Genomic DNA, 12527 nt, shown 5'->3' with positions numbered 1-12527 from the left:
ACCTGCCAAGATGCCAATCAACCTACTTAATGAAAAACATCATGAAGCAAGACTCCGCCCTTGAAACCTTACCCCTGCCTTTGATGTACCCCCTTAAATTAAATGCTGGAGCCATTTTTTTTTTTTATTGTCTAGCTCCAGCTCCCATGTGGACAAAAACCTATCAGGGGCTCTTCTTTTGAAAATATCTTTCTGACTCTTTGTCTTTTGTTCTTCACTAATTATTCCAGACTTTAATTTCTCAGGTGGATTACACCCTCCTCAGCAGGAAGAAGAATTGCCACCAGCCCCCCACCAATGAGATGCTTGCCATCTCTCCATACTTCAACTTTGAAGACAGGGTACGTGAACTTCAGTACATGGTATACATAATGGGGAAACATGGTAGAACATGATCAGAATATACAATATCTATTCTCCTAATCTATGGACACATTGAAAGACTAAACTTGAGAGTCATTAAGGCATTAAGAGGTATTAAGAACATTTTCAATGAGATAGTAACAGAAAATTTTCCCCATTATCAGCAATAATATAGATATCCACATATAGGAGACATACAGGACCCCAAATAGACCAATTATGAAAAGAAGTTCACCTAGACACATAATCAAAATGCCTAACAAGGAAAATAAGAAAAGAATATTAAAATTTGTGAGAGGGAAACATAAGATCAAAATTATAAGTATACCAATAAGGTTCGCTTCTGACCCTAAAATCAAGAAGGCCTGGAATGAGATACTCCAAGCCTTAAAAGAGAACAATTTTCAGTCAATATTTCTATACCCAGTAAAGCTCATTCAAATTCAATGGGGAAATAAAAACTTTATGTGACAAGGATAAACTACAAGAATTCATAATCATCAAACCAGCAGTACAAAGAGTACTCAAAGGTAAACTGCACATAGAGGAACCAAGAACAAATCCCAAAGCTCCCAATTCAGGATTGGGAGATCAATAGAAGACTAATAACACAAATGAGAATCAAGACAATTATATATGACAAAAAATCAAAATGGCAGGAAACTGCAAATACATATCTGCAATAATACTGAATATAAATGGCCTCAGTTCCCCCCCAAAAAAGACACAGATTAGCAGAATGGATAATAAAAAAATCCAACTATATGTTGTTTTTAAGAGATTCATTTCTTAGGCAAAGACACTCACAAGCTCAAGTTGAAAAACTTGAAAAAAGTTAGTCCATGAAAATGAAGTTCAGGACAAGAAGCAGTAACTATTCTCATAACTGACAAAGCAGATTTCAAGCAAAAAATTAATCAGGAGAGACAAAGAAGGCCATGGCATTCTTGTAAAGAGAACAATCTAACAAGAAGATAGAATGATAGCAAAAATATATGCCCCAAATGTCAGCACACTCAATTACACAAACAAAAAATACTCCTTGACATTAGATCTCAATAAACTCCAGAACAATAATACTGGGTAATTTCAACACACCCTTATCACTAATAAGCCATTGAAACATGAAGTCAATAAAGATATTTTCAACTGAAATAGTACCATAAATCAAATAGTCTTAGTAGACATTTACAGAATATCTCACTCAGGATAACTGAATTTACTATACTCTCAGCAGCTCATGGAGCCTTTTCCAAAATAAATCAAATGCTAGGTCTCAAAGAAAAAAAAAAAAGCACATGGCCAAGAAAAAAATGTTTGACATCTCTAGCAATGAGGGAAATGCAAATCAAAACTTCACTAAAATTTCATCTCACTCCAGTCAAAATGGCAATTATGAAGAACAAAAATAATAATAAATGCTGGCAAGGATGTGGGGACAAAAGTACACTTATACTTTGTTGTTGGGACTGCAAATTAATATAACCACTCTGAAAAGCAGCATGGAATTCCTTGAAATACTAGGAATGGAACCACCACATAATGCAGCTATCCTATTCCATGGTGTTTCTCCAAAAGTCAGCAGACTAAGTGATATATTCACCTCAATGTTTACAGCAGCACAAATTACAATAGCCAAATTATGGAATCAGCCCAGATGTGTGTCAAATAGATCAAGAAAATGTGGTATACATACACAATGGAGTTTTATCTAGAAAGAGAAATGAAATAATGGCATTAGCTAGTAAATGAATAGAAATGGAGAACATCATGCTATGTGAAATAAGCCAGACTCAGAAAATCAAGGATTGAATGTTTTCTCTCATGTGTGGAAGCTAGAACAAAATAAGAGAAAGCAGGTAGTGGGGGAGACCAGTTATCATAAATATATAGAGAAGATCTATGGAGTAGAAGGTAGAAAATGAGAGGGAGGGAACGAGCCTGGAGGTCCCACGGGTCTGCTTCTTGCTTCAACAGTGCTTGGACGGAACAGAGCCGGGGACTCCCTTTTCTTCCAGCTTCCAACCGCCTTCCAATCTGATCTCCATTTGCAATCTCCGGGACCATCTGCTCTCCCAGAACCTGCTTCCAGGACCAGCCAACTCCGTTTTTTGTGGTTAGCTCCTTCTTGACGACCAACCATGACCTCCCAGATTCGTCAGAATTATTCCACCGAGGTGGAGGCTGCCGTCAACCGCCTGATTAATTTGCATTTGCACGCCTCCTACACCTACCTCTCTCTGGGCTACTATTTCGACCGTGACGATGTGGCTCTGGAGGGCGTGGGCCACTTCTTCCGCGAGTTGGCTGAGGAAAAGCGCGAGGCCTCCGAGCGTCTCCTCAAGATGCAAAACCAGCGCGGCGGCCGCGCCCTCTTCCAGGACGTGCAGAAACCTTCTCAAGATGAGTGGGGCAACACCCTGGACGCCATGGAAGCTGCCTTGGCTCTGGAGAAGAACCTGAACCAAGCCATTTTGGATCTTCATGCCTTGGGTTCTACCCGCACAGACCCACATCTCTGTGACTTTCTGGAGAACCACTTCCTTGATGAGGAGGTGAAGCTCATCAAGAAGATGGGGGACCACTTGACTAACCTCCACCGTCTGGCGGGCCCCCAGGCTGGCCTGGGCGAGTATCTCTTCGAAAGACTCACCCTCAAGCATGACTAGAGGCCCTGGAGTACAGTGGCCTTTGATGGGGCTCCTTTGCATCTTCTGGCATCAGGGCTTTGGCCTGAGCCTCTCCCTCTAACCCCTAGGCAGCTTTTTAACCACCATGGAGCCCCTCCCAAGCCTTGGACCAAATAAAAATTAAAGCTTTTTCCAGCAAAAAAAAAAAAAAAAAAAAAGAAAAAGAAAATGAGAGGGAGGAAGAAGGATAGGAAAGGGAGGGAATATGGAATCATTTTAACAAAATCAGGTTATATGTGTATATGAATGCACCACCAGGAATTTCACCTTTATGTATATAAAGAAAGTACCAATCAAAAAATAGATAAACAAAGGAGTGAAAGAAAGATAAGAAGAGTAAAGAGAATAGGGGGAGGGAGGAAGAGAGGAAAAGGGTGAATGGGATTGAAATCAATTTATTTGCATGTATGATTCTGTCAAAATGAACCTAACTATTATATATAACTACAATGCTATAATAATTTTAAAAAGTAAGAAAAGAAACATAAACTAAATATAAACACACCCTCACACAAATAAACCAAACTTGCCATCACAGTGTTAATAAAGTAGATGAAAATATCCTGACCAAAATATTATTAATTCAAAACCAGTAATATATACATGAGACATCACACCATGACTAAGTGATATTGCTGAAATGCAAACTTGATTTCACATTTTGAATATCAGTTGATATAAATCATCATATTAATAGATTAAAGATAAAATTATATGATCCTATGAATACATCTGACAAATTTTAGTGCCCATTAATGATAAAGTCTCTGCAAACTGGAAATAGTTAGGAACTTCTTCAATCTAATAAAAGGCACTTATAGAGCAGCTATAGCTAGCTGATTAAATAGAGAAAGGCTGAATGCTTTCTTTCTGTGATCAGGATAAGAAAGGATAACCCACTGTTACCAGTTCTCTTCAATTGTTGTACTAGAAGTCCTAGCCATTGCCAGAGGAAAAAAGATAAAAGAAATAAAAACGTACACATTGAAAAATAAAAAAGAAAAGAAGTACTGTGAAGATTTCTACTAACTGTGTGTTATGGTTTGGACATGAGTTATCCCCTATAAAAGATCATGTGTTAATGCTCAGAGGTGAACATTATCAGACCTATATTCTTTAAAATTTTTTTTTTAATTTATATATAACAGTGGAATTCATTACAACTCTTATTACATATATAGAGCTCAATTTTTCGTATCTCTAGTTGTATACATAGTATACGCACACCAATTCGTGTCCTCCTACATGTACTTTGGATAATAATGATCACAACAGTCAACCATCATTAATTACCCCGTGTCCCCTCCATTCTCCTCCCACCGCTCTGCCCTATCTAGAGTTCGTCTACTCCTCCCATGATCTCCCTCCTTATTCCACTATGAATCAGCTTCCTTATATCAAAGAAAACATTTGGCATTTGGTTTCTTGGGATTGGCTAACTTCACTTAGCATTATCTTCTCTAACTCCATCCATTTACCTGCAAATGCCTTGATTTTATATGAGACCTCTATTCTAACCAGTGGATTAGTCCATTTAATAGATAAATAATTTGAAAGAACTACTGTGCTGGGTGGTAAGTATAGACAGGTAGGATGTGGCTGGTGAAAGTTGATCACTGGGATAATGCCCATAGGAATTGTATTTTGTCTGGCTCTCTCTCTTTACTTTCTAGCTGCCCTGAGCTAAGAAGCTTTCCTCCACTACACCCTTCCACCATGATATTCTGCTTCACCTGAGCCCACAGCAATGGGATTGCTTGACTGAAATCTCTGAAACAACGAACCCCAAATAAACTTTTTCTCCTCTAATTAATTCTTGTCAGATATTTTGGTCATAACTATGAAAATCGGACTAACACTCTATCCTAATGCTTATCTAGCCAGTTCTAAAAACTATGTATGTGAATATACACTTTTGTTTACTATATTCCAACACCTACTTATGAAGATGTGGTTTTTTAAAAATTTTTTTAAATTTTTTAATTATTTTTAAAATATTTGACACCAGAATGCATTAAAATTCATTTTACACATATAGAACACACTTTTTCATATCTCTGGTTGTATAAAAAGTATACTCACATCAATTAGTGTCTTCATGTATGTACTTTGGATAATGATGTCCATCACATTCCACCATCATTGCTAACACCCTGACCCCTCCCTTTCCTTCCCATCCCTCTGCCCTATCTAGACTTTTTCTATTCTTCCTTGGGCTCCTTCCCTACCCAACTATGAATCAATATCCTTATACCAGATAAACCATTTGACATTTTGGGTTTTGGGATTGACTAACTTCACTTAGCATTATCCTCTCCAACTCTATCCATTTACCTGCAAATTCCATGATTTTATTCTCTTTTATTGCTGAGTAATATTCCATTGTGTATATATACCAAAATTTCCCTATCCATTCATCTACTGAAGGACATCTAGGTTGGTTCCATAGTTTAGCTATTGCGAATGGTGCTGCTATAAACATTGATGTGGCTGTGTCCCTGTAGTATGCTGTTTTTAAGTCCTTTGGGTTTAGACCAAGGAGAGGGATAGCTGGGTCAAATGGTGGGTGGTTCCATTCCCAGATTCCAAGGAATCTCCATACGGCTTTCCATATTGGCTGCACCAATTTGTAGTCTCACCAGCAATGTATGAGTGTACCTTTTTCCCCACATCCTCGCCAACACTTATTATTGTTTGTCTTCATAATAGCTGCCATTCTGACTGGAGTGAGATGAAGTAGTTTCGATTTTCATTTCTCTGATTGCTAGCAATGATGAACATTTTTTCATATGTTAGTTAACTGTATATCTTCTGAGAAGTGTCTATTCAGGTCCTTGCCCCATTTGTTGATCAGGATATTTTTTTTTTTGGTGTATAGCTTTTGAGTTATTTATATACCCTAGAGATTAGTGTTGTATCTGATGTATGAGGGGTAAAAATTTGCTCCCAAGATGTAGGCTCTCTATTCACCTCACAGACAATTTCTTTTGCTGAGAAGAAACTTTTTAGTTTGAATTCATCTCATTTATTGACTCTTGACTTTAATTCTTGCACTATAGGAGTCTTATTAAGGAAGTTGGGGCCTAATCCGACATGATGAAGATTAGGGCCTACTTTTTCTTCTGTTAGATACAGGGTCTCTGGTTTTATTCCTAGTCCTGATCCACTTTGAGTTGAGTTTTGTGCATGGTGAGAGATAGGGGTTTAATCTCATTTTGTTGCTTATGGATTTCTAGTTTTCCCAAAACCATTTGTTGAAGAGGCTATCTTAAGAGGTTTATTTGGCTTGCAGTTTTGAAGGTCAAAGCTTAGAACTGGGCACACCTGTTAGTTCTGGCTCTGGCAAGCATGGTGATTGCAGACACATCATGGTGGGAATGCATATAGAAGCAAGTGGTCATATTTTAAATAACAAAGTAGAGCCAGAGAGACTGTGGACCCACAATCCCTTTTAAGGGCACATTCCTGATGACCAAAGGACCTCTCCCTAAGCTCAAATTTTTAAAGGTTCTACCACCTCCCAATACACTGTATCACTCTGAATACCAAGTTCCCACTATAGCACATTGTATATGGTTTGAATCTGGAATTTTCCCACAAAGCTATGTGTTGAAAGCAAGTCCCTGGTGAAGCAAGGTTTGGAGGTAAGGCTCTGGGGAAACTGACTGGATCATGGGGGCTCTGATCTCACCAGTGGATTCATCCACTGATGGCCAATTGGACTATTAGGAAGTGAGACCTACTTGAAGGAGGTAGATCACTGGAGGAGTTTATCATCTTTTGGGTCTTTTCCCCTCTATTTCTTTGCTTCCTGGCTACTGAAGGAGCCTATCCACCATGATGTTTCTGCCATAGAGTCATCCAAGTATGGTCTGAATCCTCTGAAACTGTAAGTCTTTCCTACTGTAAATTGTAAATCTTTCCTACTCTAAATTGATATTATCAGGCTTGTTGGTCACAGTCACAAAAAGCTAACACATACACACACACTAATACACGTAACTAAAGCTAAAATGATCACCTATAGTGATTAACCAATCTTTCTTAAAAAATACATTTTTAAAGCAGCTCTGCAAATTCTTGTTTAATTGAATCATATTATAAATTTGATGCTTTCTTGTTTTTTTTTTTTTTGTTTGTTTGTTTCTTTTCTATTTTCTTTTTTTCTCTTTGGTATATTCTCTTTAGCTCTCTACTTGGTCCATTTAATTGACCATAGAAATTAAAGTAAAGAGAAACTATCCTAATACTCTCATGAATTAACTATGAATTAGACTCTGGGAAAAAATTGTCATATCAAATATTTTTTCTTTTTTCATTTCTAGAGTTAAGCATTGACAATATAAATGACTTTTAATTAATTTTTTTTAAGTCTGGGATTGTAGCTCAGAGATGGAGCACTTGCCTAGCACATGTTCAATCCTTGGCCCCACACAAAAATAAGTAAATAAAATAAAGCTTTTGTGTCCATATACAACTAAAAATGTTTTTAAAATAAATTATCTTACAAATACAAAGAAGCTTAATATGAAAAACAGGTTAAAGTCAAATTTTTCTGATGAGGATGCTAAGCTTATTGGAGCTCCACTCACTTCTACCATCTACGTCCCCTACACCTTTTTTCCTGTCAAATCTGTACCGAAATTGATTCTTCAAATTACTTGGAATTAATTTAGTCCAATTAGAAAACCTGTGGATTCCACTATTTCTATTTTTATTTACTGATCTACAATTCTTAATACAAAATTTAATTTACATTTAAATGAATCATATAAAAAACAGCCCAATAGCTTAGAAAATATATAGTTAACCACTCACAGGAGTTATATAAAGTGTCACCTACATTTTATTCTTGAGAGGCTATATATTTCTGTAGTAAGGGAGCCAGAATTTGAGATAATACAGTAGTTTAGAGCCTCATAAATTAGATGTTTTTCTGTGTGACAGTCAAGACAAAGTATTAGATTCCTAAATCATTTGATATAATTCAAGTCATAATGAGACTAGATATGTAAAAGATATGTGCTGTTTTATTAAGATTCAAAACTCATGTTAAGACCTCTAGCTCCATCAAAGTGTTTACATTTTAAATCATTGTTCAAGGACATTGGTACTTACTTTGTGTTAATGGCCATTCAGCAATGTGGAGTAAAAAAAAAAAAAAAGCACTCAGTCCCCCAAAAATATAAAACAAGTGCCTAGATGAAATAGGGTACAGAGATGCTTTGGGCAACCTTCCTTTGAGTATTCTATTGCTCAGTTTTCATTTCTGTTTCATTAGACCCAGATGGTGCAGCTTCTCAACATACCTAGTAGAAAGGCAACAGCAAGATGTTCACAAACTAACAGACTTCCAGTGATGAAAATGTGACTGTTAATTGCAAGGTTTTATTTCCAGATGTTCAGATAGCTGAATGCTTTTCAGACAGCACAAAAAAAGCTGGCAGAATAGATTCAAGAAAGTAAAATAAGACAAGAAATAGAAAACGACTGAAGTTTGAGAAATATGAAGTTACCATAGGAGTGGATATTCAAAAAACTTGAGCGATAGGAACATCTGGGAGATATGCAGAAGATGTACTAGGAAATAGAACAGCCACTTTAGGTTCACTTTGTAGATCATAAAACCACGATAATTTATTTAACTTGCCTAGTAATGCACACTATTCCTCTGTTACTAGGCCTTTATTGTGAACATCAAGAATTCAAGATGAGCAAATTAATTTATTAGTACTTTTTAAAATAAGTAATATGATTAACTGCAAAAGCTCTGTGGTCTTATCTTTTAAGTACTCCTATAATTCATTATTCTTTCAAAAAAAAAATTCTACCAATGCAGAATATTGCCATATTTTTTATTAAAGGACAGTTGCAAAAGTACATATATATAATCATATAAAAATCAGATTTAACATATGTATAAATATTTTTCATCCAGGATGATTAAAAAAGTTGATTTTATTTGTAGATTTGTGAGCAGTGTGTATATATTAATTTGGGCAATAAAGAGTAAAAATGTAATTCTATTCTAGAATTTAAACTACATTGTAAAATGTATTTATAAATAATATTTTAAAAGGAGGCAATGGTTTCTGGGTAAGATATAATACACTGTGGCCAGTAAAAGTTACTGAAAATTAAGAATATAATATTAATAAAACCATAATTTTGAACATAAGAGTACTTTGTAGATGTGGCTAGAAAATTCTTAATAAAGGCAGAGGGAAATATTCTGTAGTTTTGTGGTACTTGGGAAACAAAGTTCTCCTAGAGAAACTGCTTCAAATTCATCTCTACCTCCAGATATAACCTTTATGGGGTGGATGGACCCTTATAAAGGTATGTTCAAAACCTGAAAATTGTGGAAAAAATACTCCACAATATTTAAGGCCACAGAAACAGAGATCGATCAGAGAGTCCAAACTCAGATGAATGTCTTACTGAAACCCTGACTCACCCAGACCTATGTTTTCTTCTTCCATTCAACACTTTTTAAATAGCTCACTCTTGCTACATGGATTTTGAAGAGAAATCTCATGTTATTTTTATCCTCTATCAGTGTGGCTAAGCAATTATTTTTCCCTCTGGCTTCATTCAACAATTTATGTTTGTCTTTGGTTTTCTGTAATTTGACTATGGTATGCTCAGATGTAGATATTTTTGTGTTTGTTTTGTTTTATATTGTCTCAGCTTCCTAAATCTGTGGTTGTTTGTGTAATTCAATTTGGAAAACTCTGAGCCATTATTATTTCCAAGTGTCTTCAACGTCTTTATTTCTTTTCCTTCTAGTATTCCCATTATGTATATGTTTCATCATTTGTAATTGTCCCATGGGTATTGGATCTTCTATTTTAATTGTTGCTTTTCTTTTGGCTTAGATCTGTTTAATCTAGTGATCAGGGCATCAAAGATATTCTTCAATTTGTTAACAGTGCTTTTGATTTTTAACATTTCATTTTAATATTTCCTTAGTGTTTCTATCTCTCTGCTTCCATTACCAGTTTGTTCTTGACCATTAGCCACTTTTTCCACTGGAACTTTAAGAATATTAATAATCGTGTCTTTAAATTCTGGGTTGATAACTGAATGATCTCTGACATCTACAGATGTGTCTGGTTTGGAAGGTTACTTTGCCTGTCCAGACAATGTACTTTGAAGCTTTTAAGTATGTTTTGCAAGTATTTATTTGAAAGCCAGACAGTGTACCAAGTAAAAATAAATGAGATAAATAGTGTAAATTTAGTGTGAACTTCCATGTTGATCTAGCTAGAATGTTATGCTATATTTAATGTTTGTCATAGGAGTCAGTAGCTTCTTGTAGTCTTTTTAGTTTTGTCTTCATTGTTGTGTTTTGGTTTCCATGGAAACTCCTTAAAAAGAGGCTGCATATCTCATCTCAGTTATGATCCACTCTTATTACTGGGCTCTGTTGATGTAGTGGCAGAAGACTCTTGGGAAATGAAGCATTCTATAATGTGTGTTTTGTTTGAAACTTTTTGTTTCCTTGTTTTTCATAGTGGGCTTGACTTCTGGAAATTAACTTTTATAAGTGTTTCTTATTTTTTTCCCCTCTTATAGGAGACAGCAAGATTAACATGACTTATAGTTGTGTAGTTGCCCATTGTCTAGATCAGATAAAGCTCTAATAAACCTAGTTTGCTTTGAGAGTAGGCTTTGATATGGAGAATGCAATTTTTGGAGAATATTTCAGAACGGTTACTTTTGTTTCCCTGATATTTACCTTAAGAACCTGCTTCAAGGTCCACTTGTTATGGAATTTATTCTAAGACACCACTTATTTCCTTTTCTTACCTTATTATAGTAGCTAAGGTCTCTAGAAATAGGTGAAGAAAAGAGTATGTTATGTTTTTAGAATATTTTAGATTTTTTTCTTATCTTATTGTCTTTGTCCTTTTTTGTATCTATATAAAAGTCTTTTTACTTCCTTCCAACATTATTTTTGATAATTAATTTCCATCTTATGACTAATTTTTTTGTTCAGACTTGAAAAATTTTATTTTTGGTCTTTCTTTCGTTCTTTCTTTTCTTCTTCATTTTAATTTCCTTCCAGTCCTCTGTGGATTAGATGGTGGAGTTTCTGAATAAACCCTTTATGACTTTCAACTTGACACTTGTAATTTGATTTTTTTTCATGGTTTACCTTACGTTTCAGGAGATTCTTTTATTTTGCTTTACATAGAACAGATTTTTTTCTTCATCTATTTATTGTATCATTGTTTTCAGTACATTTTTATGGTGATAACAATGTTTTAACTGTTTTTTAAATTGTTATTCTGACTACCATAATCCCATTTTCATGAAAATAGTAATTTCTCAAATCATTCTGAAAAAGTCAAAACTTTTAAATTCTCTTTTATTGGTTGTGTTGTTACCTTTTCTATAAGTTAAATTATTGTGCTTGTTTGTCTTGGTCTTCTCTTTCCTGCTGTCAATTTTCCTCAATGACAGGTAACCCTTAATCATTTGCTTATTTCTTCTTGAGCAATAAATGGAGTTTCTTGACTTTTATAAATGAAATGCCTAGGAGTGATCAGGTATGTTGAAACATCTTTTGCTTCCATTTCTATTTTCTGTTTTCGTTTTGATTCCTTTTACTTTTAGAGAGCAATCTCCTAGTAAAAAAGATTATCTCTGACAATTCCAGGCTAACAAAATTCCAGTTACCAAACATCAACTACTAGCTTTGCTTTTGAAAAAGTTTCAAAAAATAAGCTGATAAGGCAGATTTAGACTGCATACAACAAGTCCATTTTAAAAGACTTATCAAGGAAATACATGTTAACCATAATACTTTTTAATCTTAGATCATACTTTTCTTTTAAAAGGCAATCCTCCCACTCTTATTTTAAAGTATAATATAGATTTGGATTATATGAAGTTAATAAATTTTCCCAATCCAATTTTAAAGGTAAATGTTTTTCTTTGAATTTGCTGTCATTCTTTTCCACGTATCTAAAGGATTTAAAATTTTGCCTTTTGGTTTATTATGATAGAATAAGGAAGCTTTTTATTGTATGAGAATAAATGCCATGAGTTAGACAGTTATTTTATTGAATAAAATATGAAAGGGTAAAGCTCAAAATGTATAATATACTACTTGTTTACATCTTTATATTTGGGAATTCATTCCTAAACTTATATGGAATATTGGAGCAAAATATAGACTATACACTATGAAAAATTACTTTTTGTTTATGACCTGCATACCAAATTTTATTATAGACTTTAGTTTGAGACCTAAAAATGATTGTTTGTAACTTATAACTGAAAAATAAAGCTATTCTGAATGATCTAATACATGTACTACCAAATCCAAAAATTATTTCAATCTCAACAATCCCTAGTACAGTTATAGATTAATTGTATTGATACAGGAGAGGAGGACTATCCTATTGGAAAAGTAACATTTTCAGTACAAAAAGATCACTACCAACCAGTGAGAAGTAGAAGAAA

General features: G+C 34.7%; 1 protein-coding gene across 1 annotated transcript; it reads left to right on the top strand.

Moving 5' to 3' along the window:
- The first annotated feature begins 2295 nt into the window (after positions 1-2295).
- On the top strand, positions 2296-3086 carry LOC308644762 (ferritin light chain). Its single transcript, XM_081286407.1, has one exon. The coding sequence runs from the start codon at positions 2505-2507 to the stop codon at positions 3030-3032; it is 528 nt and encodes a 175-aa protein (XP_081142533.1). The 5' UTR covers positions 2296-2504; the 3' UTR covers positions 3033-3086.
- Positions 3087-12527: the final 9441 nt, after the last annotated feature.

This window comes from Spermophilus citellus (genome assembly GCF_964194105.1).
Source record: "Spermophilus citellus genome assembly, chromosome: 3".
Classification (NCBI taxonomy): domain Eukaryota; kingdom Metazoa; phylum Chordata; class Mammalia; order Rodentia; family Sciuridae; genus Spermophilus; species Spermophilus citellus.
The sequence above is the reverse complement of the archived record's forward strand: the minus strand, read 5'-3'. Positions and strand labels throughout refer to the sequence as shown.

What these genes read in the sequence shown, in the direction of transcription:
- LOC308644762 (XM_081286407.1), top strand. Translation starts at nt 2,505, where the DNA reads ATGACCTCCCAGATTCGTCAGAATTATTCCACCGAGGTGGAGGCTGCC.